Source organism: Amborella trichopoda, chromosome 1 (assembly GCF_054954075.1).
Source record: "Amborella trichopoda isolate Santa Cruz 75 chromosome 1, AtrichopodaSantaCruz75HAP2 v2.0, whole genome shotgun sequence".
Lineage (NCBI taxonomy): Eukaryota > Viridiplantae > Streptophyta > Magnoliopsida > Amborellales > Amborellaceae > Amborella > Amborella trichopoda.
This window is the reverse complement of record NC_142336.1, coordinates 35,724,271-35,738,276: the sequence shown is the minus strand read 5'-3', so window position 1 is coordinate 35,738,276 and position 14,006 is coordinate 35,724,271. Positions and strand designations below refer to the sequence as shown.

Here is a 14,006-nt window from a genome sequence, read left to right as displayed (position 1 = left end):
CCATAATTGGAACCAGTTTTTGAACCAATTTGGGAAATCTCCTATTACTGGTATTTTTATTTGTATAAACCATGTATGGGAATTTATATTATTTTGAAAAGCAAAGACCTCATGCCATGCTTTAATGTATTCAAAATATTGATAATATTTATTATTGAAACCTTCATTTTGCAATTTTTTAGGTTTTAAGGGGTCCGTGCCCCATTCTTTGTATGAAATTATTTTCCTTATTTGGAATTTGGAATATGCTATCATATTAGTATTCTTCATATAAAAATAGACTAAAGTAATAAATCCCGTTTCAAGGAGAATGGTTTCATACCATTCTCGGCTTTTGTCTCCTTTATTCGGGTGTAGGTGGTTATTCAAATATGTAGCAGCTATTTCCCTGGGTCCTTGGTTTTATGATTATCTTCTATTATAGTAATGGCTATGAAAGAGGTTTCTATGAACCTACTCTTTTCTCCTGGTGTATTTATAGCTATTGGTTCAGGAGAAAATGTGATATCTTGGGCTTGTTTTTTGACTATTTGTTTTGGGGTTATTGGTGGTGATGATGATGTTGCCACAACTTTACTTGGCATAGGAACTATTTCCATTTTCCCCTTTTTTGGTAAACTCCTCTTGTCCCCCCTGCAAAAACTCACGAATTAAAAAATCAGGAAGGTAATTAGTGGTGCCTTTAATATGTTCAACCTCAAATTCAAAGGAAGAGAGTATACCTTGCCATTGAACAAAAATTTGTTTGGAGACAAGGTTTTTGACATCTTTAAGGAGTATGTCTTTTGCAGCTTTACAATTCGTGCGAATTAGGATTTTTTGATTGAGTAAATCGCTCTGAAATTTTGTAACACAATGGACAATAGCTAGGATCTCTTTTTTAACAGTGGAATAGTTTTGCTGGGTCGGATTCCAAGCTCGAGAAGTGAAACGAACCAGTTGTTCAGTATTAGAGATTTTTTGTTTTAAAATCCCTCCTAACCCTTTTTCCGAAGCATCACATTCAATAATTTTGAAAGCAGTAGGGTCGGATAGTGTCAGACAGGGTAATTCTTTAGCCTTTATGTTTATTTTTCGTACTGTTGAAGTATGCACATCCGTCCATTCAGGAGGATTCTTTTTTAATCTTTGAAATAATGGTTTAGCATCAATAGCTAAATCTTTGTAAAAATCAGCAATGTAATTGAGACAAGCAAGAAATCTCTGGAGCTCAGTTTTGTCTTTAATTATATCTGGGAATTTATTGGCAAAATCAATGGCTCTATCAATAGGGATTATTCTTCCTTGGAAGATATTGTGTCCTAGAAATCTTATCTTTGTCTGACAAAGACTAATCTTTTTGGCAGAAACTACTAAACCAGCCACTTTGATTGCTTTGACAAAAATATTTAAATGTTTAAAATGCTGTTTTAGATTTTCAGAGAATACTAGGATATCATCAATATAAACAATCATAAATTTAGTATAAGGATTAAAGATGTCATTCATAATATTCTGGAACTCTGAAGTGGCATTCTTTAGTCCAAAAGCCATAACATTCCATTCATATTGCCAAAAAGGAACATTAAAATCAGTTTTGTATCGATCTTTTTCAGCAGTTTGGATTTGCCAATAACCAGACTTTAGATCAAATTTAGAAAAAATACAAACATTAACAAGTCTATCCAACAGATCTCTTTTATTAGGAATCCGATACCTTATCCATCTTAAGGCCTTATTGAGTGGCTTATAATTTATAACCAATCGAGGAGCCCCTCGTTTTATTTTAGAAGCTTTTTCTACATAGAATGCTGAACAGCTCCAAGGAGAAGAGCTTTTCCTAATATGTTTTTTCTTAAGTAAATCCGCAATTTCATTTTTACAAATTTCCAAAAGTCTGGGATTCATCTGAATTGGTCTAGCTTTGGTAGGAATTCTTTCTTCATGGAAATTAATTTCATAAGGTAGGCAAACAATATGCCTTTGCCTATTCCAAAAAGCATTTGGGAGTTCAACACATATTTCCTTTTCAATATTTTTTCTTAGGTTTTCTATCGCCCTTTTATTCTCAGGAAGTAGGAGCTTGGTTTCTATTGTTTTATATTTTACCTCTTCTTTAAGGTAGTATGAGAACTTTTCTTTATTAGAAATTTTCTCTTTTATATTACTGATTACTCGAATTTTAGGTTTCTCGAAGAACTCAAATTTCACATTATGTCCTTCTATATTTGCTTCAATTCCGGTATTATCAATTTTTATTGGGTAAAGCATATTTAGAAATGGAGTTCCCAGGATTACAGATTGGCTTAATCTTTTTACCATGATAAAGGGGAACTCAAAGCAGTTGCCATTATTGCAAACCGCAGCATTTGAAAGTTTATAGTTTATAACCATTTTACTGCCATCTGTCTTATTTAAGACTTGCGTGGTTTTACTAAAATATTTAGTAGGGACTAGACCTTCATTTATGCAATTTAAATCTGCTCTTGAGTCTATTAGAGCAAGAGTTTGAAAACTATATTCTTTATGGACGATTATTTTTATCATGGTAAACCATTTCTGAGTAATTACTTTGTCAAGAAGACTAACATAATTACAATCTTGGGTTGTATTAGAAGATTCTGGTTCATCAATTACCTTAGGGGAAAATTCTTCTGTCTTAAGAGGCATAGGATTCTTATAATCGTTTATAATATTGTTAAATTCTAGTTCGTCATCAGTATTGACAGGACTATTTTCAATTTGATTAGAGGCTAACTCTATAATCTGGACTCTATTTTTCAGATTTATTAGTTCATTACGAACCTCATTTATTTCTTGTCTTAGTTCTGAGATGGAAGGTTCTTTATGGGTATTATTTTTATTTTCAACTCTTCTAAGAATATTGGAAAAACTATTTGTATGATCTCGAAAATTTGGGTTTTAAACCTGAATGATGTGATTCTCATGTAGTAAGAATGTAAGATGTCACATTTGGATAACATTGAACCTTCAAGCAGGATAAAATATCTCAGATTTTAAATGTTTTTAACATTATGTTCATTTCTTATAGGAAAACGTAACTGAGGATTTGCCGATGCCTCCACTTTTCCAGTTTCTTACAGTTTTGGCATTTAAGATATTTACATCTGAAAAGGTAACTATGTTTAATTTTACTGATCTAACGCCTGAGTAGTTAATCTGTTTGTCTGTGGGGAATGTAAATGAGAGTCATTGTTAGCTTTGTTTTATAGTAGTTCATTTGTCATTAAGTATTCCAAAAATCATAAGACTGCAAAAATTCAGGGTGAAACAATTGCAGTTTTTCTTCTTCATTCCTATTTAATCAGAAGTTCTTTTTTGTTGTAAATGTAGTTGGTATTTGAACTGTCACATGATCTTTGTTTTTCTTTCTTGCTTTGCCATGCTGTGGATCATTCACTTGTATCATTTGAACTTTTTCCTGCGATTAATTTGAGTGATGTAGTTGTGGACTGGAGGGTGAAAGGCTAATGCGCACGCTTAAGAAAATACACAAGTTGATATTATTCTTCCTGTCACAGATAGTACATATAACCTCGATCGTTGCATTGGCATTTTTATATGTGCAGAGCATTGTCTACAACATTTGAATCTTCCTTCATTTGGTTAGTTTTCTATATCTTGCCAGTTGACTCGGTGACTCAGCCAAGTTAATTCCAGTTTGACAAGCCAGATAGTTATTGAGAAACTGGATTTACCACATTAGATGTTTGGATCTTATAGACTCCACGATCAGCTTTTACCATAGTATTTTGGTTGGTGTTTCCTCTAATTTGGCATTGGTGTTTCCTCTAATTGTTCATCATTGTCATTATAAAGTGTAGTGACTGTTGTGGGACCCACGCCCACTAAAGAAACTTGCAATAGTTGTTTTGGGCCTCATGGCCATCATGAAAAACCTGCATGTGGTAATAATGTGTGTACTATCCTACTTTTTTGGGTGATTTTCTTGCTATAACACTCATGCATAATGGGTTGTAATCGTCATGTAACAGACATGCGTGATGGTTGTAACTCCTATTCATGTTGATCCAATTGTATAGTAACTCCCATATGGATATGTGTATATATAGTGCCATAGTTACCAGGATTGCCTACTTTGATAGGCGATCCCTTCTAGGGTCTCGATTCTATCGCGCCCAGAGTGGATCTCTCAGACCTTGGGTTTTTGGCCTTTGGATGTTGCTTCTTTTTTCAAGGGAACGAGTTTCCTTTAAGTATGTGTTTGTATTCCTGGCTACTATAGGATCAAATTCTTGAGTGATATGGTTTTTGATCCTAAGAATCGTTAGATCGAGATTCCATTACATTGGAACACAAGGATCAGCATTACTGCATCCAGATCCCACCATCTAGTGGATGTAAAAGCTTGATAATGAAAAGTAGATTGCAAGGCTATACTTTTGGACGTTGCTCTCTCTCGCTCTCTCTCTCTCTCTGTATATATATCTATATATATACATATATATATATATATATATATATATATATATATATATATATGGAAAAAGTTACTGTCAGCCCATGGGTTGATGGAATAGTGTAAGCCCAATGGCCCAGATTAAATCTGGGCCAATCATATATATATATATATATATATATATATATATATATGGAAAAAGCTACTGTCAGCCCATGGGTTGATGGAATAGTGTAAGCCCAATGGCCCAGATTAAATCTGGGCCAATCCAATGATCACAATTATATTTCATATTTGAATTTTAAGTTTTTCTACAAATCCAAATCACTCGAAATTTGGATCATCTATTCTTTAAAAATAGTAGAATCTAATAAAAATATTAAACCCAAATACCCTTGAAAAGTTTTAGGGTTATTTTGGTTAATTTATTTTTTACGAATTCTTTTTTTGATATTTTTATTAGGTGCTTCTCGGTGGAGAAGAGTGGACGTCCCAAAGTTCATGTTATTTGGATTTATATAAAAAATATTAAAATTATATTATGAAATGCAGTCGTGATCGTCGGATTGGCTCAGATTGAATCTAGGCTGTTGGGCTTACACGATTCCATCGGCTAGTGGGTTGACCTTAGCTTTTTCATATATATGTATATATCCCTCGAGTAATAATCTATGATAATTTAAGTATGTTATTGTGTTCTTGGCTAGTATAGGATCTAATTGCTGAGTGATAGGGTTCTCGATCCTAAGAGTTGTCAGATCTAGATTCCATTACATTGGAACTCAAGGATCAGCATTATTGCATCCAGATCCCACCATTTCTCTTTATATATATATATATATGTCCCTCCGATAATATTTTATGATAATTTATATTCTACACTTTACACATAGTTTTGCTTTTACATGCATAGATAATTTGTTCCAATGATTAGCATTATGGCATCCAGATCCCACCAACTAGTGGATGTAAAAGCAAAAGCTTGATAATGATAGATTGCAAGGCTATACTTTTGGTTGTTGCTCTCTCTCTCTCTCTCTCTCTCTCTCTATATATATATATATATATATATATATATATATATATATATATATATATATATATATACCATCCTCCGAAACAAATGCTCCATCTTCCTTTGCTTAACTAGTAAGCAATAATAAAAAGCAAATTATTTCATGTATATATTAGTTCTGGGTTATATTTTCTTAGAACATGGCCATTCAAAGAAAAAGATGGTAGCAATATGATATAAGTTTTGTACTTAAAAGTTAAAACTATAAGGATCATAATTTATTTAATGAATTGACTTATCGCCATTGAAGAGATCAAAAGTATACTTTATTTGAGACAAAAGATTCCTCGTTTAGATGTGGCCACCTCTATTCCAAGGAAGTATTTCAATGAACATAGATCCTTGATGTCAAAAAACCCCAAGAAATCTTTCACTTTATGAATCTTGTGATCAATATTTCTTGTGAGCACTATATCATCCACATACCCTACCAGTATTGTGGTAGAACAATAATCTCTTTTAACAAATACAGAATGATTTGAAACACTTTTTTGAAATCCAAACATACATATTGGCGTAGTAAATTTTTCAAACAAAGCCTGAGGTGATTGTTTCAGCCCATATATAGCTTTTCTCAATTTATTGACCTTTCCTTTCTCCCCTTATGGGCAGTTAGGGTTCCTGAAGATCTATTACATGACAATCGATTACTAGGAAATATGACATTTCCACCGTTTGGGTGCACATTATCGTAAAGAAATAGAAAGAGATTACTCGAGATTTCTCCAAAAATCATGAAACACATTACGCGTGGTAAAAGATGAAAAATCTATTACACGCTTGATGGGTAATTTTTAAAAATCTTTCGTGTACGTCTCTCTGCCCTATCCTAGCTTAATAAAATGCCAACCCGCCTACTCAGTTTCCATAGGTGCTCCCTCCCTCTCTAAGCCTGTCCCCTCTCTCTTGAACCCTAATAACTGGTTTGCATAAGGGACTTAAAGAGAGCCCATCTAGATTTTTTCCATTCTCCCTCTCTCCTTAGCATATCCATTCTCCTTAACATATCTAATCAATGAGAAATTACACAACACAATTATAATAAAAAATTTCACCCAACATAAGAAATTACACAATACAATTACAATAAAAAATTTCACCCAGCATAATCCTCATAAGAGATTAGTAAAAGCTCAACTGAAATAAAATACCTCTTTAGTTTCCTCCAATACCTCAAAATTTTCTACTGCAATTACCAAACTTTCTAGTTTACAAATTAAACTTCTTCTCATTTTTTAACTTGTACCATAAAGATTTTTAATTTGGTATTGTAAATTTATTGCTTATTTGAAATTATATAGATAGACATTTGAAAGACTTCTAAAAATATAAATAAAAATAAGGCTTATCACAATAAAAACATGTTATTCCAATGACTTATCATGTTGAAAGCAAAGTCTAATCATGTTAGAAGACATGTGATTCCATGTAAGTGCCAAAGGCATGCACAATAAGTAAGAAGTTGTGTGATGATGATTTTAGAATAGTACAAGTTATTATTAGAAAATCTTTTTGGAATGGTGATGATGTTATTATTAAAAAATCTTTTTGGAATGGTGATGATGTTATTATTAAAAAATCTTTTTGGATTGATGTGATGATGACTTAAATTCCGCATTTCAGTGGAATTTTGTGACAAAAAAGGAAGAAAGAAATAATAGTTTATAGGCAAGTGCTGATAAAATGTTGGTAATGCATTTTCCATATTTCGTTTAGACATAGCCAAACAGTAGCCATGTATTTCCCAAGTTGCATCTAAATACTACCCAAACAGTAACAATCCATTTGCAGGTAATGTATTACGCCAGTAATATATTTCACAGACAATATATTTCCAGGTATCCAAACGACCCCTTAAGGATAAAATCCAAGTGGTAATGCCGCATATATTCCTCTTGCAAATCTCCATGAATAAAGGCATTCATCATGTCTAATTGCTGGAGTGACCATTTCCTATTTACTGCAATAGATAACTGATTTCAATTTTTCTACAGGAGCAGAAGTCTTATTATAGTCAACCCCATATAACTGTGTAAAATCCTTAGCCACCAAACAAGCTTTGTAACTCTTAATCGAACTATTTGGTTTGTGCTATAGGGTATAAACCCAGCAACATCCAACCATAGGTTGTCCTTCTCACTGATCATTTATATCCCCAAGTTCGTTGCTTCTCTAAGGCAATCATTTCCTCAATCTTGGCCACTTTCCATTGTGGATGAGCCAATGCATCTGCAACTTTAGTGGGGATAGGAACATATGAAGTAGAGCATGGTATGTACAAAATGAAGGTGAAAGTGAATATCAAATTTCTTTGGAAAGAAGAATAAGTTATATTCTCAAAGAAGGTAACATCCTTTGAGACATTTTCTTTTAGTTTCCGGATTGTGACACTCATATCCTTTCTGAGAGATTAAACATCCTATGAACACACATATAGTGGATTTTGGTCCTAGTTTTTTCCTAACCGGCCCTAAGGTATGCACAAAGCACACACAACCAAATGTTTTTGGTAGAAGAGAAAGCATAGGAAATGCATGGTGGAGAAATATGAATGGATAAACACCATCGAGAATAGGCTTAGGCATTTTATTGAGCATATAGGCAGCAGTAAGAACTGTTTTATCCCAATATGTCTTAGGAACCTTCATTCTATTAAGGTGCCATTCACATCTTCTAACAAGTGTCAATTTTTCCGTTCTACCATAAAATTCTGTTGTGGTGTACAAGAACAAGATGTTTGAGTTTCTATACCTTGTTCAAGAAATTAAATTTTTAACCCATTGTATAATTACTCTCGTATATCAGAACAGATAATTTTTACTTAGGTCTGAACCATTGGAAATTTTTAACTATTGAAGGTACTTCATCGCTACTTTTCATGAGATAAATCCAAGTATAACGAGAGTCATCGATAAATGAGATAAAAGATTGATATCCAAACATAGAAATTACTGGAGTAGGCCCCCAAACGTCAAAATGAACAAGATGGAATGGCTTAGAACTATTATTTTCACTAGAAGGAAAAGAGGTTCTACAATGTCTAGACAAATGACCGATCTCACATTGTAACTGAGGAATATTCAAAGAAACAAACTTGTATAGAAACAATAAGGATTTCAAAGGCATGTGGCCTAAGCGGGTGTGCCATAAGAGGACTTGCTCATGACTTCGAGACTTAGAGCTGAGAGCAGTAAAAGTGCTTCTCGTATTGAACAGATACAACCTATTGTCTTTACGACCGCCACCAATCGTCTTCCTCGTTTTCAGGTCCTGAAAAACACAAAGCGAGGGGCAGAATGTGACATTATAGTTTAGTTGTTTCATCAGGCTGTTAAAAGAAAGAGGACTGGAAGGAAAAGAAGGCACATGTATTACAGAGGGTTAGGACAAGGATGATTAAAGTTTATATGTACCACTCCAGAAGGCACTGATCATGGATTCATCATCAAGCTTAACTTCACCAAAAGCAGGAGAAAAAGACAAGAAACCAATTTCTTACCAGCCATCTGGTCACTAGCCCTTGAATCAATGATCTAGGATGTACAAGAGGTGGAATTGGAGGCATGGTTTGCAATTTCAAATGTATTGGCTGCTCTACCAGTATCTTAGAGTCGAGTGAAACCTTGAGAGCAGTCAACTACTACTGTAAATCTTATATGGTCTAATGTCTTGGATCGGATACAATGGGTTGTGTTGTTGAGATTTCCTCTCTTCGATACAATATGGGCACTTGAGTTTCTTAGTTCTGGTCTCAAGTGTGGATGCAAGTCCCAACAGTGCTCTTGGGTGTGTTCTCCTCTTACCACAATGGGGGCATTTGAGTTTCTCCTTTTTGGCAGGAGAGTGAGGCACGATTTGGTCCTTTTGTACCTACTTTTCCTTGCTCGAAGATTGTTGCTAAGGCTGATTGTTCCGGATGGATGCTTGGGTTTGTCCTTCTACAATAGCCTTTCTACTATTATAGACTGATTCAAGAGAGGGCAATTTGCAATTTGTCTTTTCTTATAACTTGTACTCTGAAGTTCAATGTCAGGATCTAGGCTTGCTAAGCACTCAAATATCCTTTGTTACTTGGCTTATAATAGTGGGATTAATATGCTGACACTGGTGTACTTCTTCCATCTTATAACTTAGTATCCCTAAGTACTCTTCCACAGTCACTTCTCCTTGCTGCAAATTTGTTATTTCATGATGCAATTGATTAATCCTAGCCATATCATCTCGTTGTGAGTATGTCTTGGCTATTGCCTCCCATATATCCTTTGCAGTCTTAAGAAACAGCAACCCCCTCTTGATACGTGCTGCATGGAATGAACGAATCAGGTCATACTATGATATAAGTCATTTCTCTCCAGTTTCCTATGAACATTTTGGTAGATTGGGGCCATTCTAAGTAGTTTGCCCTATCTAGCTTAACTGTAGTGATCATCAATTGTAGGTGGTTAGCTTTACTGCTTCCAATGGAAATATCGTGCTTGATTTATGACATTTTCCTTCTCTTTCGAACTTGAAACCCTAAGACTTTTTTTCATGGTACTAATTCCTTAATTTCAAATGTGAATTTGGTCGAAACATGAGGCTGCTGAAAAAGATAGGAGTTTGGGATAAAAACTTACTTATTGGTAAAGAAAAGCGAGATGATCTTGCTGTAAATACGAGGCTACTAATACACCACAGCTTCAAACCCAAGAAGGAATAAAAAACAAGATTTTAGGGTCACCAGAAGTAATGGATATATTGGGGTTTCAAGCCCTACTCTGATACCATGTTAAGATTGAGAGATGATAGAGAAAATAATATTCAAGCACAAGATAAAAAAAATGTCTTTTTCACTCAATACAAATCATGGGGCAATATGCCCTATATATAGTTGTTGGGAAGATCATCAGGGATGGTACTATCCTGTAAATCCCTATGGGATCAATGTTTGTACACCTCAAACGTAGGGAACACGGTCCATGTGTGTTGGGGATCCAATTCCTCTATTGGATGGGATCAATTATTATAACATTGAGAGTGAGATCCTCTGATTTTCAAACAAAGTTCCCGAGCGCAAGCTTTTGAGCTTCTTAACCTAGGGAGCGCAATAGGAAAAATGATGAGCGAGAGATAAAGTTTATCGGAGCGAGCTCCATTTACTTGAACAACAAGGTCCTTATGTGAATTTAAATAAGGCTCCGTAGCGTTATAGGGTTGTTCCTAATCTTAAACTTCTATGAAATAAATAAGGAACTTTAAATTTCTCCAAAGTTCATTATATTAATAGAGCACATGAATTTTTGGATCCAAACGAGTAGGATCTCCTATAGAGGTTAACCACAAATTTTATGATCAACAATCAAGGCCTCTGAGTAACCCTGGTGTATGTCAAAGATTAGTGGGTAGACTTATGTATTTAGCTGTTACATGGCCAGACATTGCATATGTTATAAGCGTGGTAAGTCAATTTATCGCCTCACCATGCTCCCATCCCTTGGAGGTTGTTTATCTTCAGTGTTCAAGAAAGCGCAGGCTCCTGCCTAGGCGTTTTGGGTGCTTGGCCACCTAGGCACCCGCTCAGGAATAGGGTAGCCTCACAAAAATTGAAACCCCTCCCCCCTTAAACCAAAAAAACAAAAGAGTTCGTACGGAAGGGTTTTAAGTCTTAGGGAGTTTTCAGGGCGATTTCAGAGCGCCAAACACCTCGTGAAATAGATGTAAATATAATATTAGAATCACACACATAACATATTTACAGACACGTCTCAAAGAGATTGTAAGACATTAAAATGCTTGAAATCCCAAATGTCATTGCAGGAAAGTAGAAGTCTAGACTGGAAACAATACACGAAGTCGTTAGTTTCAAGATATAATTAAGGATTTAAGATATATGATATTATTAAGATGTTAGTTTTAGACAATAAGACTTAATATTACTTTACAAGAAGACGTAAATGAATATATAAAATCTTAGTTTCACTTTCATATAAGGCTTAACTCATTAAGATATCACATAATCAATAATTTATGAAATAAAGTAAAACAAAAATAATAGAATATCGAAACATCACACATTGTACAAAAAAAGAATCAACTATTCATAAAAGAATACGATATATGCCCAATTTTATCGTCCAAATAAGAAACAAATTCAACTAATAAAAAAAAAAAATCTTTCAACTACAAACATGTAAATACACCGTAAAAGAAAAAAAAGTAAAATAAAAACACATGATTCAAAACATAATATTTCGTAGCAAAATCAAATCAAAACCCTTTTTCAAATATTATAATGCTTTAAAATTATCAAAATCAAATCTATGTCTGTGTAAACATCGTATATTGGGTCCCCAAAAGGCCTCAAAATCAGCACTAGAAGCTTCAAATCCACCCACGAACTATTGCCTTTGTTTTGGAAAGTAATTGAAAAAATAAAGAATTTATCAATCTTTTGATAAATCACAAAAGAGTGGTTTTTGGGAAGTTTTTCTCTCCCTAAAAGGCACGGTTTTGGTTTTGGGGGTTTACAATACCCCCAAAATCCTTTTCCCCTTTCTTAGGGGGGGAAAAGGACATTTTTTTACCCTCATCGAGACCCTTTTCCGCCTTTTGTTCAAGTTGTCACAAGGCGGCACCTAGGTGGGCATCTAGATTGTAGCGCCTAGGCGGCGCCTTACCCGACTAAGCACTTAGATGCAGGCCGTCTAATTAGCGCCTAGTCGGTTTTAAAAAATTTCCGCCTAGGCGACTACTAGGCTATCGAGCGGGCAAATTTTCGAACTTTTTTTTTTCGCATTTTACTTTATTTGAAATCTGCCCCTTGGAGAGGGCTACTTTGTATAGATCATGGTCACTTTGGTGTACAAGGTCTAGGCGGTCGAGCGGGCAAATTTTCGAACATTTTTTATCGCATTTTACTTTATTTGAAATCTGCCCCATGGAGAGGGCTACTTTGTATAGATCATGGTCACCTTGGTGTACAAGGTTTATGTCTTGCAGATTGTGTTGGGTGTTTTCTTGATCAATGATCAACTAGTTGCTAGTTTATGATAGTGGGTGGTAATTTAGTCACCTGGAAGAGTAAGAAGCAGAGTGTTGTAGCTGCATCTTCAGTGGAAGCCGAGTATCGAGCAATGGCAAGTGCTACATGTGAAATTATTTGGCTCCATCTCATCTTCGAGAGATGAGTGTTAATGTATCAGCTCCAATTCCTCTATATTGTGATAATCGAGTTGCTATTTATTTTGCTTCAAATCTTGTATTTCATGAAAGAGCCAAGCATATTGAAGTCGACAGTCACTTTGTAAGAAAAAGGTTTCTTCAACGACAATATGGACTACATTTGTTCGATCTGAGAACCTCTAATCAAGTTCGACTAAAGGATACTTTGGACAAGCTGGGCATCTATGATATACGTGCTCCAGCTTGAGGGGGAGTGTGGTAACTGTTACGGGCTCCACGCCCATTTAAAGAAAGCTGCAATAATTATTATGAGCCTCATGCCCATTATTGAAACCTACATGTAGTGATAATTTGTTTAATATCCTAGCTTATTTGATGATTTTCTTGCTGTAACAGTTTTGTAACAATTATGCATAATGGGATGTACTAGTCATGCATAATGAATATAACTCCTATGCTTGTTGACTTGCCTGTATTGTAACACCTATAGCGATATATGTAAATACATGGCACATTGCAGAGACCCCCTATTTGTATTAAGTGAAAAGGATGTCTAAATTATGTTTAGTTACCAGGATATTCTAAGGAGGGGTGTGCTTTTGCTCTAGGAGCTCGATCCTACGCTCCGAGGCACGGAAACTCGATTCCTTGATAATTGAGATCTCAATTTGTCAATTTTGGGAACTCAATTCCATGTAAATGGGTTCCAAATCCCCAATACCAAAAATCATGGTTCCATGATCAAGTAGAACCATGGTTCCGCCAACTTGGAACTGAGTATCCTATTCTTTGGGAGTGATTTTCACAGGCAAAGTTTCTTGATTCATATATCATGGAATGTGGATCTCCAATTTTTTGTGGGCCTAAAAACTTTCTGAACACCATGATTTCCTACATATTTGCAATACACAACTATGCACGCCTTTTGAAATGTGACTTGTGTGTAATGTCGGTGAGGAGGATATTCAAAAGTTAGTCGTGTTGCGGTTATATTGAGAAGTTAAGTCACAATCATTACGCTTAACTTCCTTGGGGCTAGTTAATGTCCTCCTCTCGAAGGACTTCTATCGGGTTGCCTTATGGGTGATGGAGTAACTTGGAGAGCCATTGGGAAAAATCATATACCGCAATATCTTTCCCTTTTCCTTGTGTTGCAAAGGAAAGCTTACCTATCACGGTATTTCATTTTTTGTAAACAATGTATCACAACATTCTTAAATATAATCATCATTCCATATGCGAGTGGAAGCCATCTATTCCAATTGAGTGAAGCCAAAAAATGAGGATGTGTGCATACACAGGTAACTGTTGTAGGTAGGTGTGAATTTTGTAAATTTGGTAAAAGTTAAA

The 14,006-nt window shown here is 35.0% G+C and overlaps 1 protein-coding gene across 44 annotated transcripts in view; it reads left to right on the top strand.

Annotated features, from left to right (window-relative positions):
- DFC (DHFS-FPGS homolog C) overlaps positions 1-14,006 on the top strand; it is a 74,055-nt gene that overhangs the window by 29,040 nt on the left and 31,009 nt on the right. For 39 of the 44 annotated variants that reach the window (XR_016053069.1, XR_016053118.1, XR_016053117.1 and 36 more), the window contains one exon: positions 3,032-3,115. The exons of the other annotated variants lie outside the window; for them this stretch is intronic. Coding sequence is in view for 9 of the 39 variants with exons in the window: in XM_088863447.1 (XP_088719573.1) it covers positions 3,032-3,115 (84 nt within the window). In the remaining 30 variants the exon portion in view is untranslated. The remainder of the gene's footprint in view (positions 1-3,031; positions 3,116-14,006) is intronic. 44 annotated transcript variants of the gene reach the window in all.